Source organism: Papaver somniferum, chromosome 4, assembly GCF_003573695.1.
Source record: "Papaver somniferum cultivar HN1 chromosome 4, ASM357369v1, whole genome shotgun sequence".
Lineage (NCBI taxonomy): Eukaryota > Viridiplantae > Streptophyta > Magnoliopsida > Ranunculales > Papaveraceae > Papaver > Papaver somniferum.
Window position 1 is genome coordinate 111,382,771 of NC_039361.1, and position 13,618 is coordinate 111,396,388.

At 37.5% G+C, this 13,618-nt stretch overlaps 3 protein-coding genes across 3 annotated transcripts; 2 read left to right on the forward strand and 1 right to left on the reverse strand.

Annotated features, from left to right (window-relative positions):
• The first annotated feature begins 1,069 nt into the window (after positions 1-1,069).
• Positions 1,070-2,677, forward strand: LOC113276337 (non-functional NADPH-dependent codeinone reductase 2-like). The gene is made up of 4 exons (XM_026525926.1): positions 1,070-1,452; positions 1,676-1,919; positions 2,061-2,240; positions 2,357-2,677. Exons 1-4 carry the CDS (start codon positions 1,136-1,138, stop codon positions 2,579-2,581), a joined length of 966 nt encoding a protein of 321 aa, XP_026381711.1. The 5' UTR covers positions 1,070-1,135; the 3' UTR covers positions 2,582-2,677.
• A 488-nt stretch (positions 2,678-3,165) lies between these two features.
• Positions 3,166-6,179, reverse strand: LOC113276336. The gene is made up of 7 exons (XM_026525925.1): positions 5,648-6,179; positions 5,304-5,444; positions 4,845-5,210; positions 4,484-4,726; positions 4,124-4,216; positions 3,800-4,000; positions 3,166-3,666 (listed from the first exon to the last, which is right to left on the reverse strand). Exons 1-7 carry the CDS (start codon positions 5,975-5,977, stop codon positions 3,454-3,456), a joined length of 1,587 nt encoding a protein of 528 aa, XP_026381710.1. The 5' UTR covers positions 5,978-6,179; the 3' UTR covers positions 3,166-3,453.
• A 935-nt stretch (positions 6,180-7,114) lies between these two features.
• On the forward strand, positions 7,115-9,358 carry LOC113273009. Its single transcript, XM_026522785.1, has 2 exons — positions 7,115-8,649; positions 8,755-9,358. The coding sequence occupies exons 1-2, from the start codon at positions 7,115-7,117 to the stop codon at positions 9,356-9,358; spliced, it is 2,139 nt and encodes a 712-aa protein (XP_026378570.1).
• The last annotated feature ends 4,260 nt before the right edge of the window (positions 9,359-13,618 follow it).

Sequence of the window (13,618 nt, forward strand, 5' to 3'; positions counted from 1 at the left end):
TGCTCGTAACCAACCGTAATTCATAATTACGGTTCGTAAAAAATGAACTACCAACCGTAACTGGTTAAATTTGGAGAAAACACAATTATAAAACCAGTTACGGTTGGTAACTAAATGCTCGATACCAATCGTAACCGTAACATTCTACAGTTTTATGGATGGTGCACTTTTTGCCCCAGGGCATGGAAAGGGGAAGAAGAACTGTCATAAAGAGGTCTGGTTCCCATAATGTGCTCTGCTAACTCCAGAATTTGATTGTGCACCACCAAACTCATTAAGTAAAAATTACAGAATCAAGATTTACACTATGTTTTGGGGAGTTATGATTATTAAAAGATAAAAAAGTTGAATTACTAAAAAGAATGGCTTTAGTGACTAATCTACTTCCACTAAAATCCCTTTGTATCTTCGCTTTCCAGATCGGATCATTGCGAATCGTGGATCCTTTTCCATAAGTGCATTCTTTTTTAATAAAATGATGATGACAATACAAATCCCTAATAATCAATCATAATTATATAGAGCGAAATACAATGTTCTCAACTTGGGGAGCTTCCCTAGTGCTAAAGAGGGCATATGTTTTGTCCAACTACGTATCAAAGATATCCAAATCCTCAGAAGATTTATACTCTGACCAAACCCTAAGACAAAGATATCCAAATCCTCAGAAGATTTATACTCTGACCAAACCCTAAGACAGGAAAGTCCGATTAAGAGGGGTCATACCTTCATAATCTTGATTATCATCTGTTTATTTTCTTGTTTCTTGTTTCTACTGTCTAACAGAACTGAATGACAACTCTTTTTGTGGCTGGCACAGTTGCAGGCATGTTATGCTTTTGTCTCATCCAGATTACTTTATTTTATTTTTTTGAAGCATATCTAATTTATAGAATACATAATATCTAAACTAAATTACTTTATAATTAAGTATTTGTAGCTTGGTTAAGATTTCTAATCTTTTATTTTAATTTAATATTATTTTCTATTAAAAAACTGATTTGTTGACTAAAAATAATTTTAATGTCGTTTAACATAGGTATAAATTATATAATTATACCTGCTCCTCCGTGCTACTCTGTTTGACCACCTATATTAGTGCAGTTTGCCCGATTGAGAGAGAGAGAGAAAAAGAATGGAGATCGGTGGTGTACCTGTAGTCACTCTGAGCTCCGGCAGGGGCATGCCTATTTTAGGTATGGGAACAGCTGAAAATAATCTTCAAGGGTCTGAAAGAGTGAAATTGGCGATCCTGAAAGCAATAGAGGTGGGTTATACACACTTCGATACAGCTTTTGTATACCAGACAGAAGGGTCTCTTGGTGATGCTGTAGCTGAAGCACTTCAAAATGGCCTAATCAAATCTCGAGATGAACTCTTCATCACTTCCAAGCTATGGTGCGCTGATGCTTACCCTGATCATGTCCTCCCCGCTCTTCAGAATTCCCTGAGGTAAATTCTGTTCCAACTCCAAGTATAACAATGGGCCTATAAGGTGAACCTTAACAACGACTGCACCTGAACATCTATCAAAACCAATTACCTGTCATTCTGATACAAGGAAGAACTATGAAAAAAGTCGGAAATTAAACTTGATGGACAGCTTTCTGGTACAGATCTTTCCATTTCTCAGAGTAAAGTGAATGATGATTTTATTTTATTTTTGAATGTACAGGAATCTTAAGTTGGAGTATCTGGATCTATATTTGATACATTGGCCAGTAAGCTTGAAACCGGGGAAGTTTGTGCATCCTATACCGAAGGATGAAATATTTCCAATTGACTACAAGTCTGTATGGGCAGCCATGGAAAAGTGTCAGATGCTTGGACTAACCAAGTCGATCGGGGTCAGCAATTTTTCCTGCAAGAAGCTTCAATATCTAATGGCCACTGCCAACATCCCTCCGGCTGTTAATCAGGTGACCTATGTGTTATCTCACCTTAAATTTTCATGCCAAATAATGTTATTACTTATTAGACATCAATCAAAATAATACTGCAGCTAGAATTAAGGTTCTTACAACTGCTATTCTTACATTTGAATTTGTACTGGCCATAAGGTGGAGATGAACCCAATATGGCAACAACAGAAACTAAGGGATTACTGTAAGAGCAACAATATCATGGTTACTGCATACTCGCCTTTGGGAGCCAAAGGAACTATGTGGGGCTCCAGTGGAGTTATGGACTCCGAGGTGCTGAACCAGATTTCCCAGGTCAGAGGAAAATCTGTTGCTCAGGTTGGTATTTCTAAAGTATTTCTCAAATTCTGCCATGCCAAAATAATGGACGTGACTTGTACTCCTTTATACATATTAACATCTTCAGTTGGTATTTCATTTTGAATCCTATTCAGGTTAGTCTAAGATGGGTATACGAGCAAGGCGCGAGTCTTTTGGTGAAAAGTTTCAACGAAGAGAGGATGAAGGAGAACCTGAAGATATTCGACTGGGAACTGAGCCCAGAAGACTTGAAAAAGATCAGTGAGCTCCCACAACGCAGAGTGTCAACTGGTGATCCTTTTGTCTCCATTAATGGGCCCTTCAAATCTGTTGAAGAACTCTGGGATGACGAAGTCTGAAACCTGTCCATCCATCCTATTTTATAAAAAAACTTATCAGTACTTGTACTTCTTCTCTGCCAATAAATGAACCTTTTTAATACCTATTCACAATTATAGTAATCTATAGACATGGATCTAACATCAGAGAAAATCATTTCACATAACATTCAAGTGATAAAGTTGAACAGAAGATACATAGATTTGTCGACTTACCTGACAGGTCAACAACTTAAAAAAGCTTCCCATACCAAAGAGGGGCTGGAATTTTTTCTCAAACTGATTATGCACATTTATGCATTCACATCATCCTCTGCATGCATAGTAAAATTGACAGTGAATATACTCAATCAAATAAAACAATTTCAATTCGAGCTTCCACATAGAATATTTTTATCACTTCACCATCAAAGTATGTTGTCTTACACCTTGAGCCAAACTGCACCATATGGAGGTTCTGTTAAATTTCACTCTTGATGAACCAACATACAGAAATGACTGCTACAGGCTTACTGGAATACAATAGCACAACCACATCCACACATGAAGAGGACTAATTTTTATGGATCAATTCCCTATTTTATTTCCAAGTTGCAGCTTCAGGCTTTATCCAAACATACTAATAGAATCTACATTATTTAGAACTTCGTACAAAATATATAGTCATACAAAGTATAAGAAACCCTTTGCTATCAGGTCAAATGTTTAATTCATTTCAAGATAAGAAATATTTACAAGTGGAATTGGAGACTTAGAAAGGACGAAATTTGAAAGAAGTGTTCTTCTATATGGCAACTGAAATACACCTTCAGTAACTTCATAACACATCACACAAAAGTATCGCTACATTCCGTGAACTATAATAACACCAACTTCAAGCTTCAGCCTGAAATTTAACACTTTACAGGCCTCTCATAAGCTGGTGGCAAAGAGGGGCAGTTTTCATTCATTTTGGCGTACGGCTCAATAGTATTATACTGAGGCAACTCCATGCGATACTCCCCAAGGATCTGGCAGAATGGGAGCTGATCATTCTCATTATTGCACCAAATTGGCAAACGTGTTTGGTTATTCTCAAATAATTTAAGTACGTATGCATCACGGATCTGTTAACAGCATTGCAGACATGTCAAAAACAACGGCATTAAGATCAATAAAAAGTGAATATATTACTTGCAAGGTGAAAAAATTTCAGTTTAAGCATGAAAGCAATGGTGAAATACATAGTCCGACACATACCGTGAACTCTGTAACTTGAATAGAGCTAGCAATAGGACCAAAGAGTCCAGCCTCTTTGTACATTTCAAGGATGAAGGCAACACAAGTCGTTGATTTGCCATCACTGTACACCCAGTCATCTTGTTCGGGAATCGTAAGTAAATGATCGAATGTTATACCACGCTTTTCAGTCTCATCAAGTATTCCATATAAATCCAGACCCTGGACGGTTATTTAACTTGTTACTATCCACTAACAATATGATATAGCACTTCATTATTCAGGAAGCTAAAACAAAGAGACTATTTTTGTAATATCATGGCATTCCGTGGAAATAATGTGTACCTCAGTTCCTAACCGCTTGTTTAGAGCTTCATTCCACATATTAGCAGCATATGCAGGTTGAACTCTAGTCCACATAGACATAAGAGAGACAACCTATCAACAAGTGAGCAAGTAAGAAGGTTAAAACAAATAACAAGTACATACCCGAGAGAAAAAACTGTAAGTTCGTTAAAAAGGAAAACAATAAGCATGCCTTTTATGCACAGCATCCAATTTCCTTGAACTTACTGAGACATTTTTAACCGATTTTATTACTATAAGAAAAGGAAAACATGCAAATCATTGCTTATACTATCAACGACAAATATAGAGGAGCAGATTAAACGCTCAAAATAAATCCAGATTTGCAAAGAAGAGTACCAAATGAGAATCAAGAGGTGGCGGATAGTTGTCAGCTATGGTATCAATCCAACTGAATATCATATTATGGTAACCATATGGCTTGCCTGACATACTCCGAGCATAAGCCCACGCAGCAGTGGCATTAAACTTTGCACGCATGTCTGGATGTAGAGGAAGCAGAGCTATATGCGGGTTTGAATTATCCTTTAGTGCCAGTTCCCACCACTCTTCCCAAGAAATTACCACTATAATTTCCTCTCCCTGCAAGGCAACGAGAGAAAAGTTAACAACTGTAAATGTCATCTCAACATGTGTCACAACCAACCCCTGTTCCCTAAAAAAGGAATCCTCAAGAGAAACTTAAATATCAAGGACATGCCTTCTCATTCTCATGCCCCGATTCACCAACCCAGAGCTTGCCAGAATCATCCTTCAAGCAAACAGAAGTGTGGCCAGCAAAAGCCCCTGTTACCCATTTCTCTAATGTCTCAAATCCACCCCAACGACCACGGATCTTTGAAAGTGCTAAGAAATCACCAGAATGAACATCTTCTGGATTGATTGTCGCAATCCAAGGCTTACTACGTCTCTCAAATGTCGCTCCCATGTGCTTTTGTAGAAATGCTAAATTTGCGTTCTGACCCCAGACAGAGTTCGAAAATAGAGGCAGGACATCTATCAATGACATAAAAGTCCCAAGCATTCCTGATGGCATAAGAAATACAGATATTCCATGCTCCTTAACCTGATAAACGATATCTAGACATGTCAGAACTTTGTTTTTTAATCTTAACTAAAATGAAATAAAGAGAGTTAAGCATATCAAAATCAGCCATACATATTCCAACTCAGCAGGCTCTTCCCATGCATCGATCTTCAACGTATGCTCCCGCGCAGAAAAATAGTAATCCCAAGTTACCCTGTAAGGTGTTGCAAATACATAAAGATCCATGCATGTCCAGCTGTGTGCCTCATCTGTCTGTTACAAAGAATACAAGATGTCATCGAGTTAGAACTAAACTGAATCGATGGTTCTTCTTGACCAAATTCTCATCCTGATTGACGTTGTCATCATCAGTATCAATCATCTAATATCTATAAATTACTTTCCAGACTAGGATTAAAATATTCAATCAAATTACACTAAATTTGGAAATTAAGAACTAGCGTGTAGTGACATACCTTGAGATATAGAACACCACCACCCAAACCCTTATCATCATCTCCAGTAGTACCAATAGTAAACTCCATACGAGCTTGATTACCGTAAAAACAAGCACCTTTCCACTCAATAGAACCGTTATTTGGACTAACAGATCCAACAAAAGATGGTAAAAGATCAACAGCACTATGAAAATTATTAAGCAATGGCCATGAAACTTGTCTAGGTAATACTGGTAGTACATCGTTAACCCTGAAAGGTACTTTGAAAGATTGCCCATATTCAAACCAAAACCCTAGGAACAGTAAAATTCTCAAAAACATGATCAAATTCTTTGAAATTAACGCCATTGATCTTGATTTCTGATCAGGAATTTGAGAAGGATGTTAATTGGAAAAGAAACGAAAGAAAGACTAATTCTGGAGAGAATTAGGGCATTGGATTTGTAGGTAGGACAAAACCAGAGAAAGACGTTTTCCGAGAGTTTGTTGGACTTTTCTCTCTCTTTCTCTTTCTCTTCTATTCCTTGTAAGACTTTAGAATATCCATTCCACTCCACATGGATAAGAAATTACAGTCCTCGGAAGTTAAGTTTTATCCTTTTTAGTTACCTCTGATCTGATGCGCGGTTAACTAACTGTACGTTCAGAAAAATGAGAAAATAATTGCTTTTCTTATCCCGTCAACTTCCGTAGCGGGTTTCACCATACCTCTCAAGCTGGGAAGCACCGACACACGACATTCGTTTCCGTGTCCGTGTCGGACGCACTATGGACACATGACGCGGCCGCGACGCCCACACGACGCGTGTCGGACGCATCAAAATCCGTGTCCTCACTTGACGCACGTTGGACGCACATTGGACACACATCGGACACACTCGGACGCACGTCGGACGCATATGTTACCCCATATCTTAAATTCCAAAAAAAGATTTTTTTTTATCAAAACTCGTCTCTCTCTCTCTCGTCTATCTTCTACTCTCAGAAGAATACCCCTTCCCACAGTCTCCCTCACCTTTACTCTTCTCTTCTCAGATCTAAGTTGATCATCCGAAAATCAACTTATTTAGTTTTTTACAATCATTTGCTAGTTGTTCTGGCTTTATCTCTTAGTTGTTTACAGCCTTACAGGCAATTTGAAGGTATGTTCTCTTTCTTTTACTCTCCCTTCTTCCTTCTGATTTGCATGATTTTGTTGAGTTATTGATTTTTTGTTCTATTTTCAATCTATTGTGAATTTGGGTTGTTGCTGTATTTGGTGAATTTGGGTTTTGTTTTGATTTTAGTGGTGGGGATCATGTGTATTGTCTACTGTGTAGGTTTTAGGGTTTTTTTTGGGGCCTTTGGGGGTATTTTTGGTTGTTCATTGAATTTGAGCTTTATATATAATACTTATAATTTATCTTTTAATTTTCTGCTTGTAATGATTTTATGCTTGTATTTTGATGGCTATCATCTCTTTAATTTTGATGCAGATAGCCAGATATGAGCGAAGAGTTTTTAAGCACTACTCCGCTATGGAGATATGTGACTAAGAAGGATAAAGTTAAAGGTGGTGGTAATTGGAATTTTGTATGTAACCACTGTCAAGTTCCATATTCGGGTTCATATTCAAGAGTGAAAGCACATTTGTTAAAGATTCCAGGCTCTGGAATTAGAATATGTCCAAAGGTCAGAGAACATAAACTTCAGGAAATGAAACAATTGAGTGATGAAGCTGAGGCCAGAGCAAAAGCATCTAAGTTTAAAAGTGTGCCTCTGCCAACATGTGGATCAGGTAGTGGTTCTTCTTTTGCGTCAAATTCTTCATCACTTGTTGAAGATCCTAGGAAGAAGAAAAGAGGGGTTGAGAGCCCAATAGAGAAATTGTATAATGCTGCCAGACGTGAAGAAATGGATAGCATAATTGCACGGTTGTTTTATGCAGCTGGCTTGCCATTCCATCTTGCTAGGTGTCCATATTATAAAGTTGCATTTAATTTGGCTACATCAGATAGTAAAAGCATTCAAGGTTATATTCCGCCGGGTTATAATAAACTAAGAACAACTCTTTTACGGAAGGAAAGAGAACATGTTGAGAAAGAGCTAGAACCAATTAAGAGCACTTGGAAAGAAAAAGGTGTGAGTATTGTGACCGATGGATGGACCGACGAACAACGAAGACCCCTCATGAACTTTATGGTTGTTTCAGAGGCTGGTGCAATGTTTATTAAAGCAGTCAACACTCAAGGGTCAATGAAGGACAAAGAGTACATTTCTAAGTTGATCATTGAGACAATTACGGAAGTTGGGCATCAGAATATTGTGCAAGTAATCACGGACAATGCACCAGTTTGTAAGAGTGCAGGGCTACTTGTAGAAGGTCAGTTTAAACACATTTTTTGGACTCCATGTGTAGTCCACACACTAAACCTTGCTTTAAAGAATATATGTCATCCGAGAGATATTCGAACTAATGTTTTAGTATATGAAGGGTGTGCTTGGATTAGTGAAATTATTGCTGAGGTGGTACTGATCAGAAACTTTATCACTAAACATTCCATGAGATTAGCCATGTTTAATGAACATGTGGAGTTAAAATTATTCACACTTGCAGAGACACGTTTTGCCTCTAGTATTATAATGCTTCAAAGATTTAAAGATGTGAAGCAAGGACTCCGTAACTTGGTAATTTGCAATCAATGGTCATCATATAAAGATGATGATCCTAATCAAGCATTGTTTATAAAAGAGAAGTTGTTGGATGATGATTGGTGGAACACTTTGCAGTATGTTATTGATTTTACAAAACCTATCATAGAAATGCTTAGATTATGCGACACAGACGAGCCTTGTCTTCACTTGGTTTATGAAAGGTGGGATCGAATGATAGATGAGGTAAAGAGCATTATACATCGCCACGAGGGCTTACAAGAATATGATATTTCACCATTTCATATGGTGGTGGACGGGATTTTAACAGATCGTTGGAGTAAAAGTAGCACACCGCTTCACTCTTTGGCACATTCATTGAACCCAAGGTATGTATGACAGTGTAAAATATGCAATCTCTTATTTATATTTTCTGGTCAGTTGAGTTAAGTGTTAAAAAAAATTATACTAAAATCATAATTGAAACAACATAGGTATTATAGTCGTCAGTGGCTTGATGAACGTCCAGGGCGTGTTCCACCACATAGAGATCTTTTGATTGCAGGTCAAAGATTGAAGTGTTTCGAGAGGTATTACGATGCGGATGAGTTAAGAGAAGTTAACATTGAGTATGCTAAGTTTTCATCTTGCCGTGAAGAATTTGCAAATGCAAATACCATAAATGATAAATGGAGTATGAATCCTTATGTGTGGTGGGTTACTTATGGGGTGTATGCTCCTTTACTTCAGCAAAAAGCACTCATGTTGCTTGGCCAACCTTGTTCATCTTCTTGTAGTGTGAGAAACTGGAGTACGTATAGTTTCATAAATTCTGTGAAGAGAAATAAAATTACTCCACAAAGAGGTGAAGATTTGGTATTTGTTCATACTAATCTTCGTCTCTTATCAAGACGAAGCCCAGAATACTTGCTAGGGGATACAAGAATGTGGGACATTGGAGGTGATTCTTTTGATACTATGGAGGGTACTGTTGGTGTACTTGAAGTTGCTGATCTTTCTCTTAATGAGCCAGAGATGGAACGCATGATATTGGATGATAATGAAGCTAATGTGGAGGAGCTATACCCCCTGGTTTGACTGTTGACGTTATTTTTTGGTGACCAGGTAACTGTCCATCTCCTTGATCTGTTTTATTCTAAAATTTTAGTTACTATCATGCCAATTCTTTGTTTTATGATGTGAATTCCCCCTAAAATTTGTGTTTAAACTGACCTTTTACAAGTAGCCCTGCACTCTTACAAACTCTGGCAAGTTTCATTTATGCCAATTCTTTGTCTTAAATTTCTACAGCTGGATCCTGGATGTAGCGGCATTCACATCATACTTGGAGGATCCTTGTTTTTTGGGCTAGTATTTGGTTCATGAAGTTGCGCTGTTGCGGGAAGGACTTCACTCCCCTTTGCGAAGCCTTCTAATTTTTTGTTGATATGTATATATATATATAGACTAGTAAATGTCGCGGAAAGGACTTTACTCCCTTTTGCAAAGCCTTCTAATTTTTTGTTGATATGTATATATAGACTAGTAAATGTCTATATAACCTTTTGTTGATAATGGATATCTATGTTCTCCTGGAAGGCTGGAACATTTAGACAGGTAAATGCTTAATCTTTTATGTTAGGAATGGGGACAAACATATATAATTTAATGAAAATATTTATATATATACGTGTCCGTGTCCTAGTATTTTGAGAAATTGCAGGTCCTCGTGTCCGTGTCGTGTCGTGTCCGTGTCCGTGTCGTGTGTCGGTGCTTCCCAGCTCTCAAGGTGGTTTGGGCTAGGGAAACTTAGGCGCAAACCCAAAAAAATAATATTTTCATTGTCAGATCCACAATTAATTTTTAGTTCCGTGACACATATAATTATATGAAATTATTAAAATTGTCTGCATGACGGATTATGCATCCACATGACGGGTTATGCATCAAGGGTACAATTGGCAATGCAACTTGGATATAACATATCTAAAAATCCGTGCCTTGGAATTTTACAAATTTTATATCGTTGGAAATCTTTTTAGGAGAGCTACGCAACGAGTACAAACAAGAATATCAAATTTTTGTTTTTCACGAAAAAATCGGAGGTGATCATCATTTTAGCCAAAATTTTCGGAAACTTGATACATCACCATTATGAAGCCACCAAAAAAGATGCATAACATATTCTGCAGACGCATAACGAATTATGCAACCATTTTCTCCACTGCGTAACAAATTATGCATCTGTATAACAAAGTTATGCATCTATAATAAGTTATGTAGCTATTGTGTTAGTGCGTACATAAAAAATTGATGCATAATGCATCTAATTTCTCGATGCATAAAGATTGTGCGACAATTTTCTCGGTGCATGATGCATATGCAACTATATTTTCGGATGCATAACCTTCGCGACTGCATAATATGTTATTGATAGACACATTTTTGTATCCGATTTGTCTCGATTCTATATATTGTTAGGGCTCATTTTTGTACTTATTATGGTGTTTTATTTATTTGTAGGTATTTTTGGCCAATAAACATTTTTGAAAAAAATTGGCTCGAAAAGTTGTCGGAAAGCACCCGGAGGACACTTGTTATTCGGACCCCCGGTTTGTATAAGGGGCACCCCGTAGGACACCTCCAAGGCAGCTCTTATTCGCACCCCCACTCTGGATAGGGGCGACCACTTTTCTTCCCAAACTCAAATTTCAAATTGGCGGGAAAATAGTGCAGACGCAGGCAGATTTAGGGTTGGAGTTTTGAGCGATTTCTATGGAGATTCAATGGCTTATTTTCGTTGGAATGGACGTGTTAGAGCCTGACAGGGTTGGTGTGTATGTTTGGATCGAGTATTTTGGGCTGGACAACCGTGTTGGAGTGAAACAGAGGAGGTGGAAGTTTATCGAAGTTCTGTTGATGACTAGGAGAAGATTTAGTCGGAGTTTGACGTGGATATTTGTTGGGATTCACTAGATTCATCAAAACAGGGATGGTAATCCCTCTAGATTCGAAAATAGAGGAGGAAATCATCGAGTTGTCTAAAACAGGGAGGTGAAGTTTTTCACGGGATTTTGGTTGATATATGGAAACTATCAGGTAGATAAGGAAATAGGATTCTCTGTTGAAGTTAAGACTATCTTTGAGAGAGTCTGGGACGTTGGATTATACTTGGAAGACGTGTGAGAAACAAAACAGGGAGTGTTTGCATCCGCGTATGAGGATATGGAAAGAATAGATAAAACCCGTAACTTTGGCAAAAAGAAAAAGGAGATTTCTTGGAGATTAAATCAACCTGTGGGCTATAAAAGGAGTTGGGATAACTCATAGAAGGGGGACGAAGCCTTTCAGAGAAGTTTAGAACACCACAGAGCTCTAGAGATCGAGTTGCAGAAAAATACAATATTCCGCTGCTGTTGCTGAAGAGGAAGAACACGAAGAACATTGAAGCACAAGTATCTGTCGTAGAACACTATCGTTATTCAACAGCAGAACCCATCTATCGTTTATCAACAGTAATTGCATTAGGTCTTTAGCTATTGTTTCCTCTTTGTAACAGAGATTCTGCAACACCTTCACACTGTTGCGAATCGGTTGTGTTATCATTTTTTCACCTCCTTGTACACTTTTGAGCTATAAAAACATATTTTGAGAACATGGTTAATATGAGGAGCTAAACCCCATTGCTGAGGCGATAGAGGAAGCTATCTTTCCAACAAAAAGTGGTATATTCTTATTTATTTATTTATCGTAATTATTTTTATGATTGTTTTGCCTTGAGTGAAAATTGTTTGAATGATTCTTGTTAAGCAATTGTTATTTCTTTTGATAGAGCATGCTTGGACCTAGGTTTTTGATTTTCTATGCTTCGGATTTACACTTGTTATTTTGAAAATCTACTTGTTGCAATATTTTAGAATCAAATTAAACGAGAAAATTGCATAAATATAAGTATTGGTTTAATCACTTTGAACTTGGAAAATAGTGGAATCTTAGCCTCAGTGTTTCTTTTAATATTGATATCATCTTTGATTGAGTTTGCTATAATTTTTAGTGAGTTTTCTATTTTAATATTAGAATTTAAGTCTAATTAATATCCTTCACAAGTCTGAGAATCGAACCACTTTTACCACTATCTACAAAAATCACATCAATTTTTGGCGCCGCCGACGCGGACTTGTTTTTAGGGTTTTAGATTTATTTTATTTTTATTTTTTTATTATTTTTGTTCTTTTTTATGTTTTTGGGTATTTATCTTGTGTCTACAGGTTCTGGATCATAAAGAAAATTGAGCTAAAGAGTTTGGTGATTTCATAAAGACTTGGAACTAAAGATTAAAGCAAAAAGAACAGAAAAGAAGACAATTTTAGTTTAGGGTTTATTTATTTTCTTTTAGAAAAAAAAAATTGTATTAGGGTTTATTATTTTTGTAATTTTTCTTTACTTTTTGGACTTTTGGACTTTGGGACATTATTTTTTTTATTACCCTACGGAAGGGTACTTTAAATATAACTGTTTGCAGAGAAGGAGGACAATTATGATATTGTCTCTGTACCTTGGGTTCGTACACTAGACATCGGAGTCAGTGGCCCGAGTCGACTACAACCGATTCATCCCCCGTCTGGAACGGGAGGTAAGATTCTAAACACTCGCGAATCCCCTGTCAGCGAGTTACTGGACTCCTTCGTATGCATATATGTTGAGGACTGAATACAGACATTTATTTTTCTAGTAAAGGGCAAGGCCTGGCCATACAAGATAAGGGTTCGGATTTCATCACCGTTCTCTTCTTGCCCGCTTTAGGAACACGTAACCTACGCGAACCTAAGCCTAAAATTTTGACTAGAACGAGACCGATAGGGTAACGAGCTTAACAGGAAAGTCATTCGAAAAATATTGGTTACTCTTTTAAGCATACTTCGAAGTTCTTGACGGTTTCTGTAAGTTGAATGCGTGACTGGCCCGCCTTGTAATACCGGTGAGGCCTTGGGTATCAAAGCTCCACCGAGCTTCCCTCGCCTTTATTCAACTTACATTAACTCGGATTGATTCCAGAGGGGTTTGCTTAAATTGTAACGAATTCCCGTTCGAAGGATTAGAAGATGGTCTAGAAACAATCTAAGTGGAGCCCTCATGCATTTTGTTTGCTAGAAATCAATAGGTTTGATTTGGTTGAGTCGTCCTTGAACTGTGTTTGCTTACCCTTCCAATTTCGAAAATTCTATTGTATGCCTGAACGTAAAAGAGACGCACTAGGTAGATTTGTTAAAGAGAAACCTAGTAGTTCGAAGCGTCTCGATTACCTTAATCTAGAGAGTCCGACTTTTGAAGAGTCTGTTTTTGAACGTCCTTTGACTG